General features: G+C 42.0%; 1 protein-coding gene across 13 annotated transcripts in view; it reads right to left on the minus strand.

The window, feature by feature from the left end:
* STN1 (STN1 subunit of CST complex) overlaps nucleotides 1-17,804 on the minus strand; it is a 42,386-nt gene extending 24,582 nt beyond the window's left edge. For 4 of the 13 annotated variants that reach the window (XR_016038782.1, XR_008685750.2, XR_008685751.2 and 1 more), the window contains exons 1-5: nucleotides 17,548-17,798; nucleotides 16,887-17,079; nucleotides 10,266-10,361; nucleotides 5,463-5,531; nucleotides 147-311 (exon numbers count right to left, since the gene is read on the minus strand). Coding sequence is in view for 6 of the 13 variants with exons in the window: in XM_055424722.2 (XP_055280697.2) it covers nucleotides 147-311; nucleotides 5,463-5,531; nucleotides 10,266-10,361; nucleotides 16,887-17,019 (463 nt within the window). In the remaining 7 variants the exon portion in view is untranslated. The other 9 variants (XR_016038785.1, XR_016038786.1, XM_088842303.1 and 6 more) reach the window with 6 other exon arrangements.
* Between the last annotated feature and the right edge of the window lie 233 nt (nucleotides 17,805-18,037).

The raw sequence follows: 18,037 nt of genomic DNA on the forward strand, positions 1-18,037 counted from the left end.
ATTTTCTTAAGGAATCATGTTGCAAATACAATTTTTTTCATTAAAGCTTTTTATTTGAATTTTTCAGATTTGACTTTTTACTAAATGAGCTTACTGGACACACACACAAAATAACAAGCAATTGGGCAGAGACACTGTATGCTTACAATAAGTCGTGGCGTGAATCTCTCGCTCTCCTCTGAACATGCGGATGTGGCCTCTGACCCGGATAATGTCCCCAATTTCTAACTTTGCTCTCTGTGCAATGGTCTCTTGCAGCTTCTTAAGCTGAGAGGTTAAGCTCAGCTCTCTTGCACTTGGAGCAGCTGTGGCTGTTAGGGCCAGAAGGAAAGAAGGAAATGCATAATGCGATCACTCCACCACCTTTGGGAGAGAGCTTGGGGTAAGACAGACACAAGACATTTATTTATTCTACTTCTGACTGGATGCTCTACTGTAGGCAATCTGGGTCATCCTTCAAAATCCTCTACTGAATAAAAGGCATAAGCTGTAATTATTCAAAGGTCTGGGTGAAGGGAACACAGTCTGGTGGGAGGCTGGACAAGCCAGTGTCCAGTGTTTTCTTTCCTACCCCAACATCACCTGAGCAAAGGCCTGAGTTGAATTCTGTGTGAGTTCAGCTGGGTTTGGTGGCAATAGCTCTAAACAACCCTTGAAAGTGTCCTTGTAGGGAGACAGAATATCAGCCTGAGGGGAAAGAGGACCAAGAATCTCCATTTGCAGTTGTTTATGAGGAAGGCAAATCTGCCCAAGGCTGATGTTCCACTGAGGTACTCAATACTCTAATCTCTCTCACTTCTCTTCTTTGTTGAGTAACTAGGCTGACTTCTTGCTCTCTCCTGATCTCGCTCACTTACTTATACACACACACGCGCACGCACAAATACTCACACCACTTAAAACTACAAATTTAAGCAACTTCAAGAATCTGCTTGCCAATGCAGGAGATGCAAGAGACAGAGGTTCGGTCCCTGCATCGGGAATATCCCCTGCATGAAGAAATGGCAACCCACTCCAGCATTCTTGCTTGGGAAATCCCATGGACAGAGGAACCTGGCGGGCTACCATCCATGGATTTGCAGAGTCAGATACAACTGAGTGACTGAGCAAGCAACTTCATGGTGAAAAGAACCCAATGCACACTCAATTCTAAATAATTTCCATCACTTGAATTTACTTCCAAAACGTATTAGTTAAATAATGAAAATAAGAATAGCCATGAATGTTCAGGTACTGCCAGTGCCGTTCTGAAGACTTTATAACCTATCAGCACATCTAATCCTCACAACCACTCTTACTTATTATCAGTCCCATTTCACTAATGAGGAAACTGAGTTACAGAGACATCAAACAACTTGCCCACAGTCAAACGACTGGTGAGCAACAAAGCTGGAGCGTGAACTCAGGCAGTCTCTAACCCTAGAGCCTTCCTGCTTATTCTTTATTCTCAGCTGCTTGGGCCATGAATATACTCATATTTTCCATAGTTACAGCTAGTGTGTATAAACAATTTTGTGTTGTTTTCCTGTCTAGCATCACTTCAAATACAGGCATGTATCCACAGAATCTATACAATCCAGCATTTGAAATAACAACATAGCATTCCAGCATGTTCATACGCCAGTTTTAGATAGTCTCATTAGATGTTTCCTCTTTCTGCTTTCATTTTTTTTTTTTTTTTGGTTTTTATCACTAGCCCTGCATAGGGCTTAGAGGTCAGCACTTGGGTAATGGAGTCAGACAGACCTGGCTTGAACGTCAGGTCACTTCCTGTTAGCTGTGTGACCTTGGGCAGGCTGCTTAACCTCACTGGGCCTGTTTCCTCAGTTCTGTTGAGGATATAACAGTCCCTCTCACAAATGGACTTGTTGTGTATGGTCTCAGTTAATCCTTACATCCTGAGCTTAGCATAATGCCAGATCCACAGGAAACATTCAATAAATGTCAGATACTTATGAAAAATGAACAATTAGGCCCTCAAGACAAAAATTTTGCTTTCCTTGGGGTCTTTCATTGGAGATTACTGAATAGAAAAGGACAAACAGGTTTAGAGTTCATTGCATATTATCAGAATGTTTGTCAGAAAACAAACAATCACCATTCTCTTTTTACAAAGTGTCACCAGCAAGGCATGTAGCCTTATGGCTCCTACACTGGCTTTAGTCATTTGGGTTTTTAACACCTTAAAAAATACATAATGATTCTATAGCAAATCATTTGCTTTTAAATTGCCAGACAATGTGTTTTTATATAAGATGATCTACTCTCTGCATTTCTTTAAGCATAAGCCCTTCATCTCTTTTAAACATTTTATGTTTATTTCTGAAAAAAATGCAGGGAAGCTTTATCAATGTGCTTAGTACATCCCTTCTCCACATTCCAGTGCTTTTTTTAAATGTTTATTTGATTTCATTTTAATACATAAAAGTTTGAAAAAATCGTTTAATCTATCTCTCGTCACCAGTGATAGCTTTCATTGCTTTAACAGCTAAACATATATAAGAACTTAACACAGACAGCCCCATATTTATTGTGATAAATACGTACCTCTATCTTCTTCAGATTATTTTATGTAAGTTGCAAGACAGTGGTCACAGTTACCTCTTTTTAAATATTGTTATCTACCTGAACCAACAACATTTGTTAAATGCTTACTTATTTCCTATTGTATTATTTCTGCTTTGTCATATACTAGGGTTCCTATAATGAAATGAATAATAGTCTATTGATCAAATTTTCTGCATTTTAACCTAATACAACTTAGATAACCGTGGCTCTGTAACATACAAAGGCATTACTTTTCTTTTAACACACTGACTATACTAAGGGAAAAAGCAACCCAAAGAGCTCGGAGAACTCTGTGTAGACCAGTAACCAATAGCTTGGAATCTAGACACAATCAGCTTAATGTTACTCGACTTACTGGGTTTCTTCAGAAAATACCCAAGTATTACTTTTTAAAAGGTTATTCTGTCTGGGTTCCTATCTTTAAGTCCTCTTCTATTTAGGCTGAATTTTAAACATATTTATAAATTTCACTGCCACGATTCAGATGTTATAGGTAATAATAAATGCTTCGTATAGCACTCTGAAATGATCAGACTGAGAGCTGGTCTGAGAAAAAGAGGCTCAGCTTTCATTTAAAGGGTGAACCAAACTGCTGAAAGAACAGCTCAAGCTGTGTAATTGAATGAGTATAATGAGATGGTTGGAGCCTGACAATTTCATTTTAAGTAGGCTATTCCACTCTGAAAGATAAATCCCCCTTAAAATTCTAATATTAAACGCCAAGCTTTCTTACCTTTTCTCATAAGCTGAGTCCACATGGTACATTCAATGTGACATTTATAGAAGTTAATATTATATTTTTACACTGATACCAACTGGAACATGATTTTTGACTCAGACTAAATTTTGTTTAAAAAATTAGTCTTCAATGGCCACTTTCCAGTGGAAAGCTTTAAAACTGAGGGCAATTAAACTGAAAGGAGAGAATGGGCTAGTTGGGAACAATTTTAAAATATCACTTCGTATATAACATGATGAGGATCACTTTCAGGCTTTCTCCTTGTACCCTTACCCTCACTTTTTATTCTCAAAGCAATTTCTAATTAAGGCTACCAACTGTGACTACTCATCTATTGGTCTACTTACAGCTATTTTTAAAATCTCACTTTCAGTATTAATAGACATTTTATCTTAAAAATTACTAAGAGTTACATAATATATCTGATGATATCATTTATTTAAAAAAATAGTTGATTTTTAAAATTAAAACAATGTCTAAAAATAGCAGTGTATCAATGACAGTCCATGGACCAAATCCATCCACAATCTGTTTTTATAAATAAAGTTTCATTGAAACACAACCATGACCCTTTGTTTATGTACTACCTGTAGTCACTTTGGTGTTACAGTGGTGATATTGAATGGCTGAGATGCAGACCAGGGGGCCCACAAAGCAGAACACAATTATTGTCGGGCCCTGTACAGAAAAAGCATGCTGACCCTCAGTCTAAAGACAGCACATTGAAACTGCCCCTTCTGACTGAAGATCGTGACAATACAACCACAAATCTGAAAAAAATGTTAATACCCTGGACATACATGAAAATTCAAATATCTGATTGTTTCATAGGTTTATTTCATACCTTGTGACGTATCTGCATAAAAACCTGTCCTCAGCTTAGTAGCACCACTGACACAAATGTTCCCAAATTAGAAAATGGAAATATCAAAGTTATATGAAAACGATGGCCAAATTCTAAACATAAATATGTCCAAAAATTAAGCAAAGGAGCATCCCTACTGGTCAGTACAGTCAAAGTAGGGAGATGAGCTTCTGACAGGTAATGTCAGGGAAAAAAAGGGAAGAAACTACTCCAAGTGTTATCCATTCTCACCATGTATAACAGAAGGACATAGATAGCACATGTTAGATATCAGAGCTGGCAATATTTATTGAATAACCCCAGGGTATATGGCCCCATATTGCATTTGCTGTAAAAAGAGAGAAATAAGGCCCTAGTTTCCATCACTTCTCTAGAGCCAAAAATGATCACCACTATTGTATAATATATGAATTTTTTTAATATTATGAATTTAAGCAGCTCAAAAAACTACCGAAGGATTACTAAAACATATTCAAGAAATTCCAAAAGATGCTTCAGTTATAGCCAATGAGTTCAATTCAATTTTAAAGTTCTTCTTTAGCTTGTATTATTTAATGGCTAACTTCAAAGGAATCCTATCTTACCTTCTCATCAGTCTCAGAACTCCTGGCATATCTGTATGAATAAGCTAGAGATTTCAGAAAATCCAGATCATGTGAACATAAAAGCTAGAGGCAACCATATCAGGGCAAAATGTTTCAAAAGAGCATTGGTCAAATGATACATCCAGAGCAAGAGGATTCTCACTTGATGAGCAATTAAGCTAAACCATCTTGACTTTTATAATAATTGGATGGTAAAAATGAAATGCTGAAACTTCTAGTTATCTATTCACATTCCTATAGGCTTAGAAGGAAGTGAGCACCAAAGAAATGGAAGCAAGAAAAGCAATGGGCTCCCCTATATCAGTTTATAGAGCAGCCAAAGTTCTGGGTATAGTGCTTCAAGTTATGAGTGTAATTCACCAATGCATAAATATGAAAATTAGCACTACCGCTGTTCACCTGAGCAGCTTGAGTTACATCTGTTGGTTAGCTGTACAAGTAAAGTAAAGTGAAGTGAAAGTCACTCAGTCATGTCTGACTCTTTGCGACCCCATGGGCTATGTGGACTATATAGTCCACGGAATTCTCCAGGCCAGAATACTGGAGTGGGTAGCCTTTCCTTCTTCAGAGGATCTTCCCAACCCAGGGATCAAACCTAGGTCTCCTGCATTACGGGCAGATTCTTTACCAGCTGAGTCACAAGGGAAGCCCCATAAAGGTAAAGAAGCATGGCAAATAAAATTACCTGATGAGGATTTGGTATTATTCAACCTTTTCCAGCAGATGCAGTTTATAACTCCAGTGCTATCATCCACTGCAACAGAAGTGTCAAAGAGTCAACGGAGACGTGGGCCATTACTAGTAAATTAGCACACTGCCACTGCATTCGGCCGAACTGAAAGATGACATTTTTCAATAACCTGGCTAGGCAAATCCCTGATCAAACTTTTTTTCCACCCTTAGAAATAATTGCTTACCACACCCCAGTGGGAACTGATTCTCTGGAATGTCAATGTAATACATGAGACCAGCAGAATGTAGTCAACGTTTCTCTTGCCCTATCTCAAGGGTATTAACTTCTGCCCAGGCCTTATCACTGCAGGGGATGTAAGGAAAGCTAAGCATATCACAGAGAGCAAGGTTTTACTTTCATGATACAACATAATGATATCTTGGTCACACAAACAGTATTGGTCTGGCTTATTTTATCCACAATGCAAAAGAAAAATACAAGAATTTCCACTGTACTTGGATTTACAACTGCAGAGAAATTTAGAGATGTTTGATCAGGGATGGTAGGTGTTTCTCTTTGCCTAATTTCTGACAATCTCAGAACAGAGACTGATCAACAAGGGGTCAGTGGGCTTAATGATTTTTTTAAAAACCAACAGCTAGATTGTTATAAAAACACACTTTGTAATACAGAAGAAATACATGGCAAAATCTTTTTATTGCTGGTTTAAATTTGTGTTGAAAGCAGAATCTGAGAAGACTTCTGAAACTAAAATAAATTCTAGATGGACTTTATTTTATTAAATATAATACAGGTAAACTTCAGAAGATGAGAAGAAAATATGGGTGAGAAGAAAATGTGGGTGAATACTTTCAACCCTGGACTTAAGAGTTGGTGGGGGGAAGACTTCTTTAAGCAGACCTGAAAATCAGAATTCATTAAAAAAAAATCTGATATATTTGAACAACTAAAAACTAATACTGTATAGCAATTTTATAAATGATGGGGTTAATATCTTAATATATAAAGAACTCACAGAAACTAACAAGGAAATGATCAAGACTATAAGAGAAAAGGTGTCAAAGAAAAAAAATATGCCATTCATGAAAGGTATAAAAGTGACCAAAAGACATATGTCAGTATGCTAAATCACTAGTTACCAGGAAAAAAAAGAAGAAAATGTAAATGATTTCTCAACTCCTAGAATGACAAATATTAAAAACACCGATACCGTCACATGCTGTTAGTAGGAATGTAAATTCACACCAAATTTCTAAAGATTAAGTTTGGAAATGTGTATCAAATTTTGAAATGTTTATATTCTCTGACTTTACTTCTGTAATTTATGATGATGAGAACAACAGAACAAATATATACAGATACATACATCTTGTAAAAGGCTATTAATTGTAAGATAGTTTACAGTACTGAAAGTTGGAAATAACCTAAATGCTTATAAATATGTAACTGGTTAAATGGCTACAGTCCATAATAAGGTCACAAAGAGTTGGACAGGACTGAGCACACACATAACTAACTGGTTAAATAAATTACAATGGCATGATGTATGAGAATACAAAGTTACAATGAAGATCTACGGTCACTGCGGGCTTCCCTTGTGGCTCAGCTAGTAAAGTATCTGCCCACAATGCGGGAGACCTGGGTTTGATCCCTGCGTTGGGAAGATTCTCTGGAGAAGGAAAGGCTACCCACTCCAGTATTCTGGCCTAGAGAATTCCATGGACTGTACAGAATTCCAACTGTACTGCAAAGAATTGGACCCAACTGAGTGCCTTTCAGTTACACAGTCACTGCTGCTAAAAGTTATCTCATTGTAAAATAGAAATGATATATATGTCTTATAGGTAATCTAATTTGTATAAAATATTAGTCTGTTTTGATAGAAATGATCTTAAGACACTAAAATATTATAGAAGTTTCTTTTGGGGAATATAGAAGGAACCCCAAAGTTAATGTATACATTGACTGTAAGCTTAATTTCAGGAATATTAAAATGGGAAAGAAGGTGTATCTAGGTCTCTTCATATTGTGCTCAGTCATGTCTGACTTTGTGGTTCCATGGATTGTAGCCTGCCAGGTTCCTCTGTCCATGGAGTTTTCCAATACTGGAATGGGTTGCCACTTCCTACTCCAGGGGATATTCCTGACCCAGGGATCAAACCTGTGTCTCTCATGTCTCCTTCATTGGCAGGTAGATTCTTCACCACTAGCGCCACCTGGGAAGCCCCATTTCTTCATATTAGGAACATGTTAAAAATATAGGAAGGATGTTCACCCAAACACTGACACTGTTTTTGTCTGATTTACAGATTTTCACAGGAATTTTATGAAAATTTATTAAAATTTTCTCTGGTTTTAAATTTTATCTTATAATGAGTATCATTTTAAGAAGCAAAAAAAAAAAAAATCAATAAAATGTATGACACTTCCAGGCAACACTACTTTTCTGGCCAGTTTAAAACTCTTGATTTACCATGTTAAGTAAAAAAATATTAGCACCCAAGCATTTGTCCTAGAAAATGTGAGGTCATTTTGGTTTTAACTACAGTCTCCCAGGATTCTAGGTCTGAGTGTGATTTGCTGCCAGGTGCTGTGTGTGCTCAGGATCCCCCCTCCAAACTCTCTGACTTCCTGGTTTGTAACCTCTCCTGGCAGACCCTGTCCTGACGCCCTAAGGTCTCGCTGCTGGAAGGCCCTAGAAGGGGAGCGTCCCTGCAGTGTTGGGCAGTCCTCCCACGCTGGGCGGCATGACCTGGGCTGCTGACCTTTTGTTTCAGCCATGGGACAAAATCGGGCTCAGCAGGAAGCAAATCTAGCATATAGGAGTGGGGTGAGTCAGGAGGAACAAACAGGACCTGGGACAGCAGGAGTGGCTGCCTGGCAGGTAGCCCGAGAGCCAAGCTGGGCCTAAGAGTGTCAGGGAGTGTGTAGCTCTCTCTTGATCAGGCCTCACGAGAATTAAAGTCGCAGAAGTGTTTCTACTCTCAACCTTCAAATGCTTTTCATGTCCCCACAAACCACAAATGTGTCACACTCTCATGATATCCAGTCTAAGAGAAATGGTTATTGGGGAAGAGGCAGTCATATCACCTTCATCTTTTCATAATGAGAAAAGGGGTTAGATGAAGGTCAGAGGCATTATATCTGGCCTGGTTCTAGAGCCAGGACTAATGTCCTCAAATAGCCACATTTTGATCTAAAAATCAGAAAATTAAAAACCAGATGCAGGGACTTCGCTGGTGTCCCAGTGGTTAGAACTCCACACTCCCAAGTAGAGGGCCTGGGTTGTTTGATACCTGGTCAGGAAACTAGAGCCCACATGCCATAACTAAAAAAAAAAAAAGATCCTGCATGCTGCAAATAAGACTTAAACCAAATAAACAGAAGTTAAAAAAAAAAAAAAAGATGCAGCTGATCTTTTGTGGGGAGGGATGCAGGAGAGAGAAAAACCACATTTGAGTTATACAGAGACTACATAGCACACTGGAGTCAGTAAAGAGATCGGATCATCAGTGGAACCTTGAACAATAACTGAGCTTTAGTTTTCTCGTCTATAAAATGGCAATAATATTTGTCCTTTCTACTTCAAAAGATAAGGAGGAGAACAACATGAAATTATGCATGTAGACGTACTCTGTAAACTGAAAGATACTAATATTTCATCACTGGTACTTAGAGAGGAAGTACTATAACGTCTCACAGATAAGGTACTAGACAGCAGTTGAGAATGCTACAGGAACTTAGTGAATGTTTATTGAACTGTCTGGAGAAAAAGAGAACCAGTATCTTTGGTAAAATAAGGCAGAGAAGAGATCCAGGATGGGGATGTATGACAAGATGATCTATTTTAGAGTTTAAAAAAATATATGTAGGCTGGGAAAAAGCAGAGGGTGTGAGAAATCTCCCCTCTCACATGTCATTTTATAAGCACAAGACAATCATCCCCAGGAAAATGAATATATGTTAAAGAAATTATCAGCCACACACAGACAGTCAATGGGATGATCTTGGTCACCTAGTTCAACTACCTTCTGTTTTCCCCCCAAGTAGAACAAGAATGCAAATCCAAGTCAGTACAATAAAAAGTGACAAATTCAATTACAGCAAAGGTTTGGAATTCAAAGTTAAGCTTCCCACAAAACATTTAGCTTGGCCTCTTAACTATGAGAATTTTAGGCAATATACTAAAATGATTACATTAAATTCAATGAAAAAAAAAATCAAGACCCATGACACTAAAATCATATTCTAACAATTTGCTGGTGTTCAAACTATATAGAAACCCTTTATTTAGTTTCTGTCATCATAAGGGAAGGGAAAATTTCTGATAACCCAAAGGTGTAAAGAATATTTACACCTTTGGGTACCAAAATGTTTTTTTAAAAAACTGTTTTGGATATAAATCTTCTGAATTATTTTTCATCTCTCCCTGTCTTAAGTCTACTTTAATGTTAGTCTGGCCTTCTTACTTTAAAGGTTATCAATATAAACATATACTACCATCCTCTGCTATTTATAGCTATGCCCTAGGTATCAGGTGTCTGTCCCTGATAAACCAGTGACCCTGGACTGCATTTTAATTCTGTCTCCCAGCTCCCCAACAACTGTCACCTGACAGTATTCATCAGTATCATTCCTACCTGTTGGTGGCTGCAAATGGTTCCCATTAGAGGCCAAGTGCAGAGTTTGAGAGAGAACTCCGCTGCTCTGAAAGGCTGGGGTTTCTTTAGATTCAATGTCCAGCTAAGTGTGGTCCTTCCACATAAACTCAATGTCAGACACAATTGTTCTTACCTCCATAACTGTAGAATGCATCTTTTTCTCTCACTCCAATTACGGTTCCTAAGATATCCACTTGTTTTATTGGATGCCCATTGTAAAAAAATACACCTGAAATTAAAGGGAAGAAGAAGGTAAAGTCCATATAATGTATGATGACGTTTTCTGCTTCACTAAATGTTAACTGTGTCAGACACTCAATGGCATGCTGCTTGCTAAGATTTCAGACATAAGAATCGGCTTTTGACCAATGCCAAGCCCTAAGAAATGCAGATGTCTTTTCCTCAAGGGTTATAAGGGAAAGTTTGGTTTTAAAGACGCTTGTGGGAGTACAGAAAAGAGAAAACCAATACTGCCCAACTAGATCTGGTTAATCTCTCCACCTGTGACAATGAAATGCACCTCCCTGTAGAACTCTCGTAAGGGGCATAAAGACAGCCATGGTATGATGAGACCTGACACAGTACTTATATTTTGAGGGGCTGGAAAAGGAAAGAGAGAGGAAACCACGAGAAAGGCTTCTTTGGCTTGTATAGGAAACCAGTCATCATTTCTACGAATTAGCAGCAGCTTTTTTTTTTTTTTTTAAGAAAAAGATAATTAGGTTACAAAACATGAACCTTTGGGGCCAGCAGATTACAACTCAAAAACTTCCCTTTTAAAAATTCTATTTCCAAAGCTCAGGCAACAGATAGACGCCAGCAGGCAGGTGACCCCCAGAGGAGAAACCTGAGAGGGAGAACCCTACCCACCAACAACCAAAGGCCTTTTCTGGACTCTGATAGAAACAGAACAGAGAGGGGGACTCCTGGCACTGGTGAGTCCCCCATTCCCACCTGAGGCCCCAGTGCTGTCCCACCTCCTGGGAAACCCCCAACATCCTTACCTGAACTGTCTATTTGAGATTAAGCTACCTGCACTGGGTTTTTATCACCTGCAGGTAAAGAGTCTGCATTAAAATCTTCCCCAGCCTTTTTTTTTCCTCCCTACGACGACTGAATTCTTTCAGAAAGAGGCTATAAACTTAAACGGTGACTTCCTTTTCAAATACATACATGAACTGTAAACAAAGACTCAGTTATCACTTCAGCATTTGGCCACCCTCACGCTCTCTGGTTCTTGCCAAGCCTGCTCAGAGCCTGTCTTCTCCACATCCCCTGGGGGGAGGAGGCCCTGCACTGAACCCTGAAGCCCTTCAGAACCCCCCAGAATGACTTCGCTGATGGTTCTCTTGTTTCCCACGTGGATACAGGGGCTGGGAACCTGTCACCCATGGTTGAGTCCCTGGATGGGGGATGGACAAGGAGACTCTGAGCCTTAGTCAGCCTGAGATTTTAGGAGAGGGAGACATGGTTTGAAGGTGTCAAATTTAGCCGAAAGAAGGGCCATCTCCCTAGCAGAGGCAGACTTCTAAAGACGACTTAGCAGACTGGAGAGACTGTGCAGAGGGCAACCTTGGGGGCCAAGAGCTGAAGTGGCAGGGCCACACGGGCTAAGGAGCCTGGGTCCCTCATCACTCCTGGAACAGAGTTGCTTCCCTCAAGGAACACCTGGATTGAGCAGGGTTGAACTGACTCCACGGAAAATCCATGAAATCTCCAGAGTAGGGCAGTTCTTGAATGACTTCTAAGTTCTTACCATTGAAATCCAGTGATGAGCTGTGGGGAGACCCTCAGTCCCCCAGCCCTGCCTGCCTGCACTGACCAGACACAAAGGAGAGAGTGCGCCTTCAGAGGGGGCCAGGTCCCACAGGACCTTTGCTGGCAGGCTCAGGGTTCCTGTGGCAGAAGGGAAGTTTAAATGAGGGGGTGGGGCATGGCATCCTCTGCACCACCACCGCGCCGGGACACACTCACACGCAGACAGGGGCAATGGTGGCGGACCTTGCTTTCATCCAGCTTTGCTGTAAGGCCGGATGGGGGTGATGGTGACCCGAGTTCCAGACTGGTCTCTGGCTGTGGTCAGCCCTTTCTGCTTCCCCAAATGCCCTGGACTTTCTATTTGAGTACTGAGCAGAGCTAACTTAGGGAGAACTCTCTCCTAGAACCTGACTGGCCTCTCCCTCCCCCAGCCTAACTGAAGGTCAGTCGGGTTGTCAGGCTTTAGAAATGGTGCGCTCCTGGTGCCATCAGAGACGCAACAGCCCACCGGGCTCTGTGCGGTTGGCTGTGGCTCCCAGGACACCAGCAGTTAAGGGCAGAGTCACGGAGCCTTGTGGACCCTTGGAGGGCCTGCTGCCTGCCCCTGAAATATCTTTCCAGCTGGCCCTGAAGCCACGAAAGCTTGAAACAAGCCCCAGGACTCTTTGGGTCTTCCTGGGATACCCTGGTACGTACTGCTATGGTGGTTTTTATAACGAAGAGTGGATATATATTTAAGAAGGGGAGAAGCTCCAGCCAAAAGGTGTTCCACCTGGGCTGAAGTACACGGAAAAAGCAAGTACATGGAGAATACAGGGTTGATGACACAAAGCCAACAAAGTCTTCAAGTCACCTGTGGTGGATGCCAGTCCTCTGACATGACCAACTCTGCATGGGGTAACACTTAAAAAAAATCTGAACAGGTCTCCACCTGAGGACACAGTAGGCTTTCTTGAAAACAGACAGAAAAGAGAGCCACCTAAACTTTCATCTCATAGACTGCCAATCCTTGTCTTCAAGGCCAAAGTCACTCAAAGATGCAAAATAACAAGGAAAAACATAAAAGCAAGCTTGAACAGTGAAGGACACATATAGCAGAAAATAACAGATGGTTCAAGTAAAATAACTCAGAGAAAACTGTCTGAAGAGGAAATACACTGCTTGGAAGTAGAGATGGAAGTTCCCCCAGCGTATAGAAACTCAGATGATACACTTCAGAAGCACAACCTCCACAAGAAGGAGGGGGACATGGAAAAAGCAATGGAGAGAACCACTTCCTTCTCTCAACACCAAGTCTCTTCTGTGAGAAAAGGAAGCTGGATGGCAGCTCTACGGACCGAGAGAAAGCCTGAGGAGCAAAGAGAAGAAAATCATCACCACAACAGATACTAGCTGACAGTGAGTTTAACCTGCAGCCTTTGTGAAGTGGTCCTTTCACTCCTGCTGCCTTTGCTCCACATGCAGCTCCCGGAGCCCCAGCCATCTCAGGGGATCCACTGCCTGGATCGTCACGTCCCCAGGAAGGAGGACAGTCATGCTGGGAGGGCTCAGGGACCCAGGGTCACAGGCAGCTTTGATTCAGCTTTCACAGCAATGACCTGAACAGCCACACCCACTGCGAGACACATGTCTTTTTTAAAAGCAACTTTATTTTTTGGTCTTCTTGTTGTTCAGTCACTCAACAGTGTCTGGCTCTTTGAGACCCCCGTGGACTGAGGCACGCCAGGCTTCAGCAACTCCTAGGGTTAACTCACGTCCACTGAGTTGATCTAACTGCTGTTATTTAACTGATGCTACAAATACTCTTACTGAAGACTGATGGCATTAAAATGCCTAAGATAATATTTTTTAAAAAATACATTATTCATTTACTATAATTCTTATAAATACATTATATCCATCATTGGGTCCTCTACAATTAGATAATATAAGCATCGTATTTTGATTCAAATAAAAGATTCTCTATTATTTTACCCCATCAGTAAAGGTTGATATAGACAAAAATTCAGAATAATAAAGACCATTTCTGTATGCTATGAGCTGTAACAAACCAAATCAAACCAAACCAAAACCCCAAACCTAAACAACGTCACCACCACAGTCAAACTTCACGACATCCTATTAGTTTAACCCTAAACTCATAGGTTAATTTAGGGGAGCTGACAATTGGCAACCATTTTGCAAGACAATTCTGATGCTGACTAGCCAGAGTAAGGTTGAACTTCACAAGTTAAGGGCAGAGTCTCCTGTAAGAGACTCTCACTTCAGGCACCAGCCCCAAGTTTGTGGCTCCTCAGGCCATGCACACTTCTGACCAACTGGCTACAAACACCCTCCACGGCAAACTAAGGTCTGATACTTTAATAGAATGACACACGGGACTCAGGAAGGTGCTTTACTTAAGACTACAGTTTTATAATGAAGGGAACAAACCAGGACCAGCCAAAGGAAGAGATACATTGGACAAGGCCTGGGAGAGTCGAAGCATAAAACTGCCAGGTCCTCAGGACACACCGCCTTCACACACTGATGTGTGATTACCAACCAGGAAAGCTCACCCAAGCCTCCACGTCCAGAGTTTTAAGGAGGATTTCACTACCCAAGTGAGACTGACTGAATCACTGCCCACTTGACAACTCAATCTCCAGCCGCCCTCCCCTCCCACAGGGTTGGACTGATGTCACCTGGCTCAAAATCAAGCCTCTTAATCACATGGTTTTTCAGGCCTGAAAGGCCCCCACCCTGAAACTACCTAGGGGCCCAGCAGGAGGTACCTCATTAGCATAAACTCAGACGTGGCTCAAGGACTCCACTATGAATAACAAAAACACTATCATTCCAGAAATCCAAAGATCTTCCAGAAGCATCCCACAAAGGCCACCCAAATTCTTCATTATACATTTCTTTTTTTTAAAGTCATTTCTTGGTTAACTTTTGTTATTTTAAGATATTCTTTGCTGTTTAAGCATTTCTAAATTTTATGCGGTCAAGTTTTTTTCTTTATGACAATCAAGCCAAACACAACAGCAAAACAACCCAAAACTAAAACCTAGACTAGTAGTTACTTCCCACCCTTCAGGATGCTATAGTCTAAAGAAGATCACTCTGTGAAATTACGGTTCATGACTTCTTCAACCACGAAGTTTTGAAACCAAGCGGGGCCCTGCAGGGGCCCTCCTGGGTACAAAAGCATTTCTGTGTCCACTTTTGTGTTTTTTTTGGTAGAAAAAAAGGTTTCAGCCTCTTAGACCTTCCCCGAGTTCCAAAGGGCAGATTCAAGCAGTTACTAATTAGGGGATTGGGGGATGCAGAAGCAAAGCCCAAGCAGTCAAGAAACAATAGTGCCGCAAACAAAACAGACTCCCAGTTCCCCCTTAAAGGGTATACCCAACAACCTGATTCACACCTTTGAGCTTTTCTGCACGTACTAAGAACCTCCACCCAGGATGATGGTAACTACAAGCGAAGACCCCAGACTGGTCAGAACCAGGAGACTGATGATTGGGATTCCGGTTAAAGCAGCCTGTTACCTGACCACCAACCAATCAGAAGAAAGTCATACACCCCGTAGCCCTCATTCCAAATGTTGCTTTTAAAATCTCTTCCCTGAAAACCATGAAGGGAGTTCTGGGCCTGAGATGCCTGTTCTCCTTGCTTGGCCCTTACAATAAAACTTTCTCTGCTCCAAACCCCAATAGTTTGGTTTCTTTGGTCTTGTTGTGCAAGGGCACACAAACCTGGCTTTGGAAACAGTTTTCGTTTTAAAAATGACATCTGAAACATTACCACCTGTGATATAACAAAGATCACCGGGAGCAGTTTTCCACGATGGGTTAATACATTTATAAAGTCCTTCACCCACAGGAAGGATTTAGCCCCTGTCATGTCCCTGATACTTCCTTGGGCACCTACAAAAGATCTTTAAGCAAGACTGGCATTTGATGTGAATTAATTTCTTCCCAAGGAGATGAGTTATGAAGAATACCAGACTGGTCTGAGAAACAAACAGAGAGGGAGGATGGCTGCCTTCCAAGGAAAAAAACAGATCATTTCCAACAGTACTTAGAAAATAAAGGTGTGGTGAAAAAAATCTGTACAAAAGGTTTTAGTATAAGGTCATCCAAATATATTGGTACTGAGCATGGGAAACACAAAACGTGGTCTCATTAAAATTGTACATACTTGAGATTCTTAACCATTTCTGACTCATAGCTTGCTATTCATTCAAAATAGCAAAGAGTGTTTAATCAAACTTCTCATATAGCATAATAAACATGTGAAGATTCATCCATAGCTATGTGAATTACTTATTATCCTAAATTGTATTTGCTGTACTTGGAGGTATGAAGATCCTATCTTTAGTGACCACCTCTCTGATTTTAAAAATGATTTCTTTAACTTTTTAATGCTTTATTGCTCCAATTACTATGATTCGAGAGCCCATTAGAGGCCAGGCACTGTTTAAGAGCTGGGATTACATAGATGAACAAGGCAGATGATGTCTTTCCTCTTGGGGAGTTTATATTATTTTGATTCTGATCTTGACTCTGACCTATTCAAAACAAAACCAAACTCCACAAGAATATCAGGCACAGTTAATCCTCTCTTTACAAAGAAGACTCTTTAAGCTTTACAGGTGAGTCACATATCCAGGACAGGTAAGTGGTTAGAAAAAGAAGCAAGGCCTAAGTTTTCTACCACAAACAGGCCCAGAGAAAAACAACTGAGCATTTTTAATATGAAAGACCTCAAACCCAAGTAAAAACATTCTTCAGTACAAAATTACTCCCCCAAACATCTATTTAAAAAAGATTTAGATTGTTTTGAACTTGCACAGAAATGCACTTGTCTGAGGATGCAGATTAGGTCAGTTTCAAAGCTGCAACTGGAAAGGTTCTTCTAAGCCCCTAAGCCCCAAATTTCTGCAGCTTTTGGGGAAGGGAGGGTGGGGTGCAGACGCAGCCCAGAGCAGCCACCTGGGTGACCAGCCACATACCTGGTACCTGGCCAGACTCCTTCAAGTCCAGGATATCCCTGATGTAGAGTTTTGCAAAGGCTAGAAACACAGGATCCAAACCCCAAAAGAGGGAAGGAGTTTCGTCTTCACACTGGCTGGATTTAGACTGCATCTGGAGACTGGGCTGTGGCTTCCAGCCAGCCCTGAAAAGCTCAGCATCTAGAGCCGAGATCTAGATGGGAGACAAAAACCAGGACGCAAAGCTGGTAACTTGGGTATTGAAATCGTCACGGCCCCTATAACCTGTTCCCCGGGAGGGCACCCCGAACTCTGGGAGGGGTAAACCCAGGGGCCCGGGCCTGTCAAACTGCGCGCCAAGGGCTTGAGGAAGGAGGTGTTCCTCCAGTGAGGGCCCCTGAGTTCCTCAAGGCTTTTTTATCTGCCCCACGGCAGTGTTTCTCCTTCTCCAAGGTACCCATTTCTAAATGGCTAAACACCAACTTTTCACGTGGGGGACGTAAGGCTATATACGCGTACCCGGAAACCGCTTTAAGACGTGGGTTCCAGAGAGGAATGGGCACCCTCGTGGTCAGACACGAGAGGGCGCAGAGTGGGTGGGACCGTTTGTGGCCCGGCCCCTGCACCTTCCGGTGTTGGGGATGAGACTGAGGAAGGGAGGAAAAGGAAACGAAAAACAGACCCGGTCGCGGCCCCTCCCGCCGCACCCGCGCCGTCGGCCCACAGGTCCTCGGGGCGCGCAGGCCCGGCCCTGCCGGCGCTCCGAGGCCGCGGGCGCCCAAAGCCTGGAGGCGGCGCCGCCAACCCCGCCCGGAGCAGAAGCCCTAGGTCGAAGTCACCTCCGGTGCTACCCGCTAAGGAGTCGCGGGTGGGCCCGACACCCTCCCGCGCGCGGGGCCTACGCTGTGTCCCCGCCCAGGCCCTTCCTTCTTGCCGCCCGCGGCTCCGCCCCTTCCCAACGAGGCCGCGCCCCACTCTGCCCGCGGCCACGCCCCATATGCCATGCCGCTGCGGACTAGCCTGGTGCTGCTCTCCAGGTGGTGGCCGGCCTTGGCAAGGGCTACGCGGGGTCCGTTGCTTCTAACAGCGACTTTCTTGAGTCTCCGCGGAAGTGCAGAACCCAAATCTCCGAGGCCTGGAAGCTGGCCCTAAAACTCCTGCTGCCCAATCCC

This window comes from Moschus berezovskii, chromosome 12 (assembly GCF_049115385.1).
Source record: "Moschus berezovskii isolate FMDL1 chromosome 12, NW_MosBer_1.0, whole genome shotgun sequence".
NCBI classification, from domain to species: Eukaryota; Metazoa; Chordata; class Mammalia; order Artiodactyla; family Moschidae; genus Moschus; species Moschus berezovskii.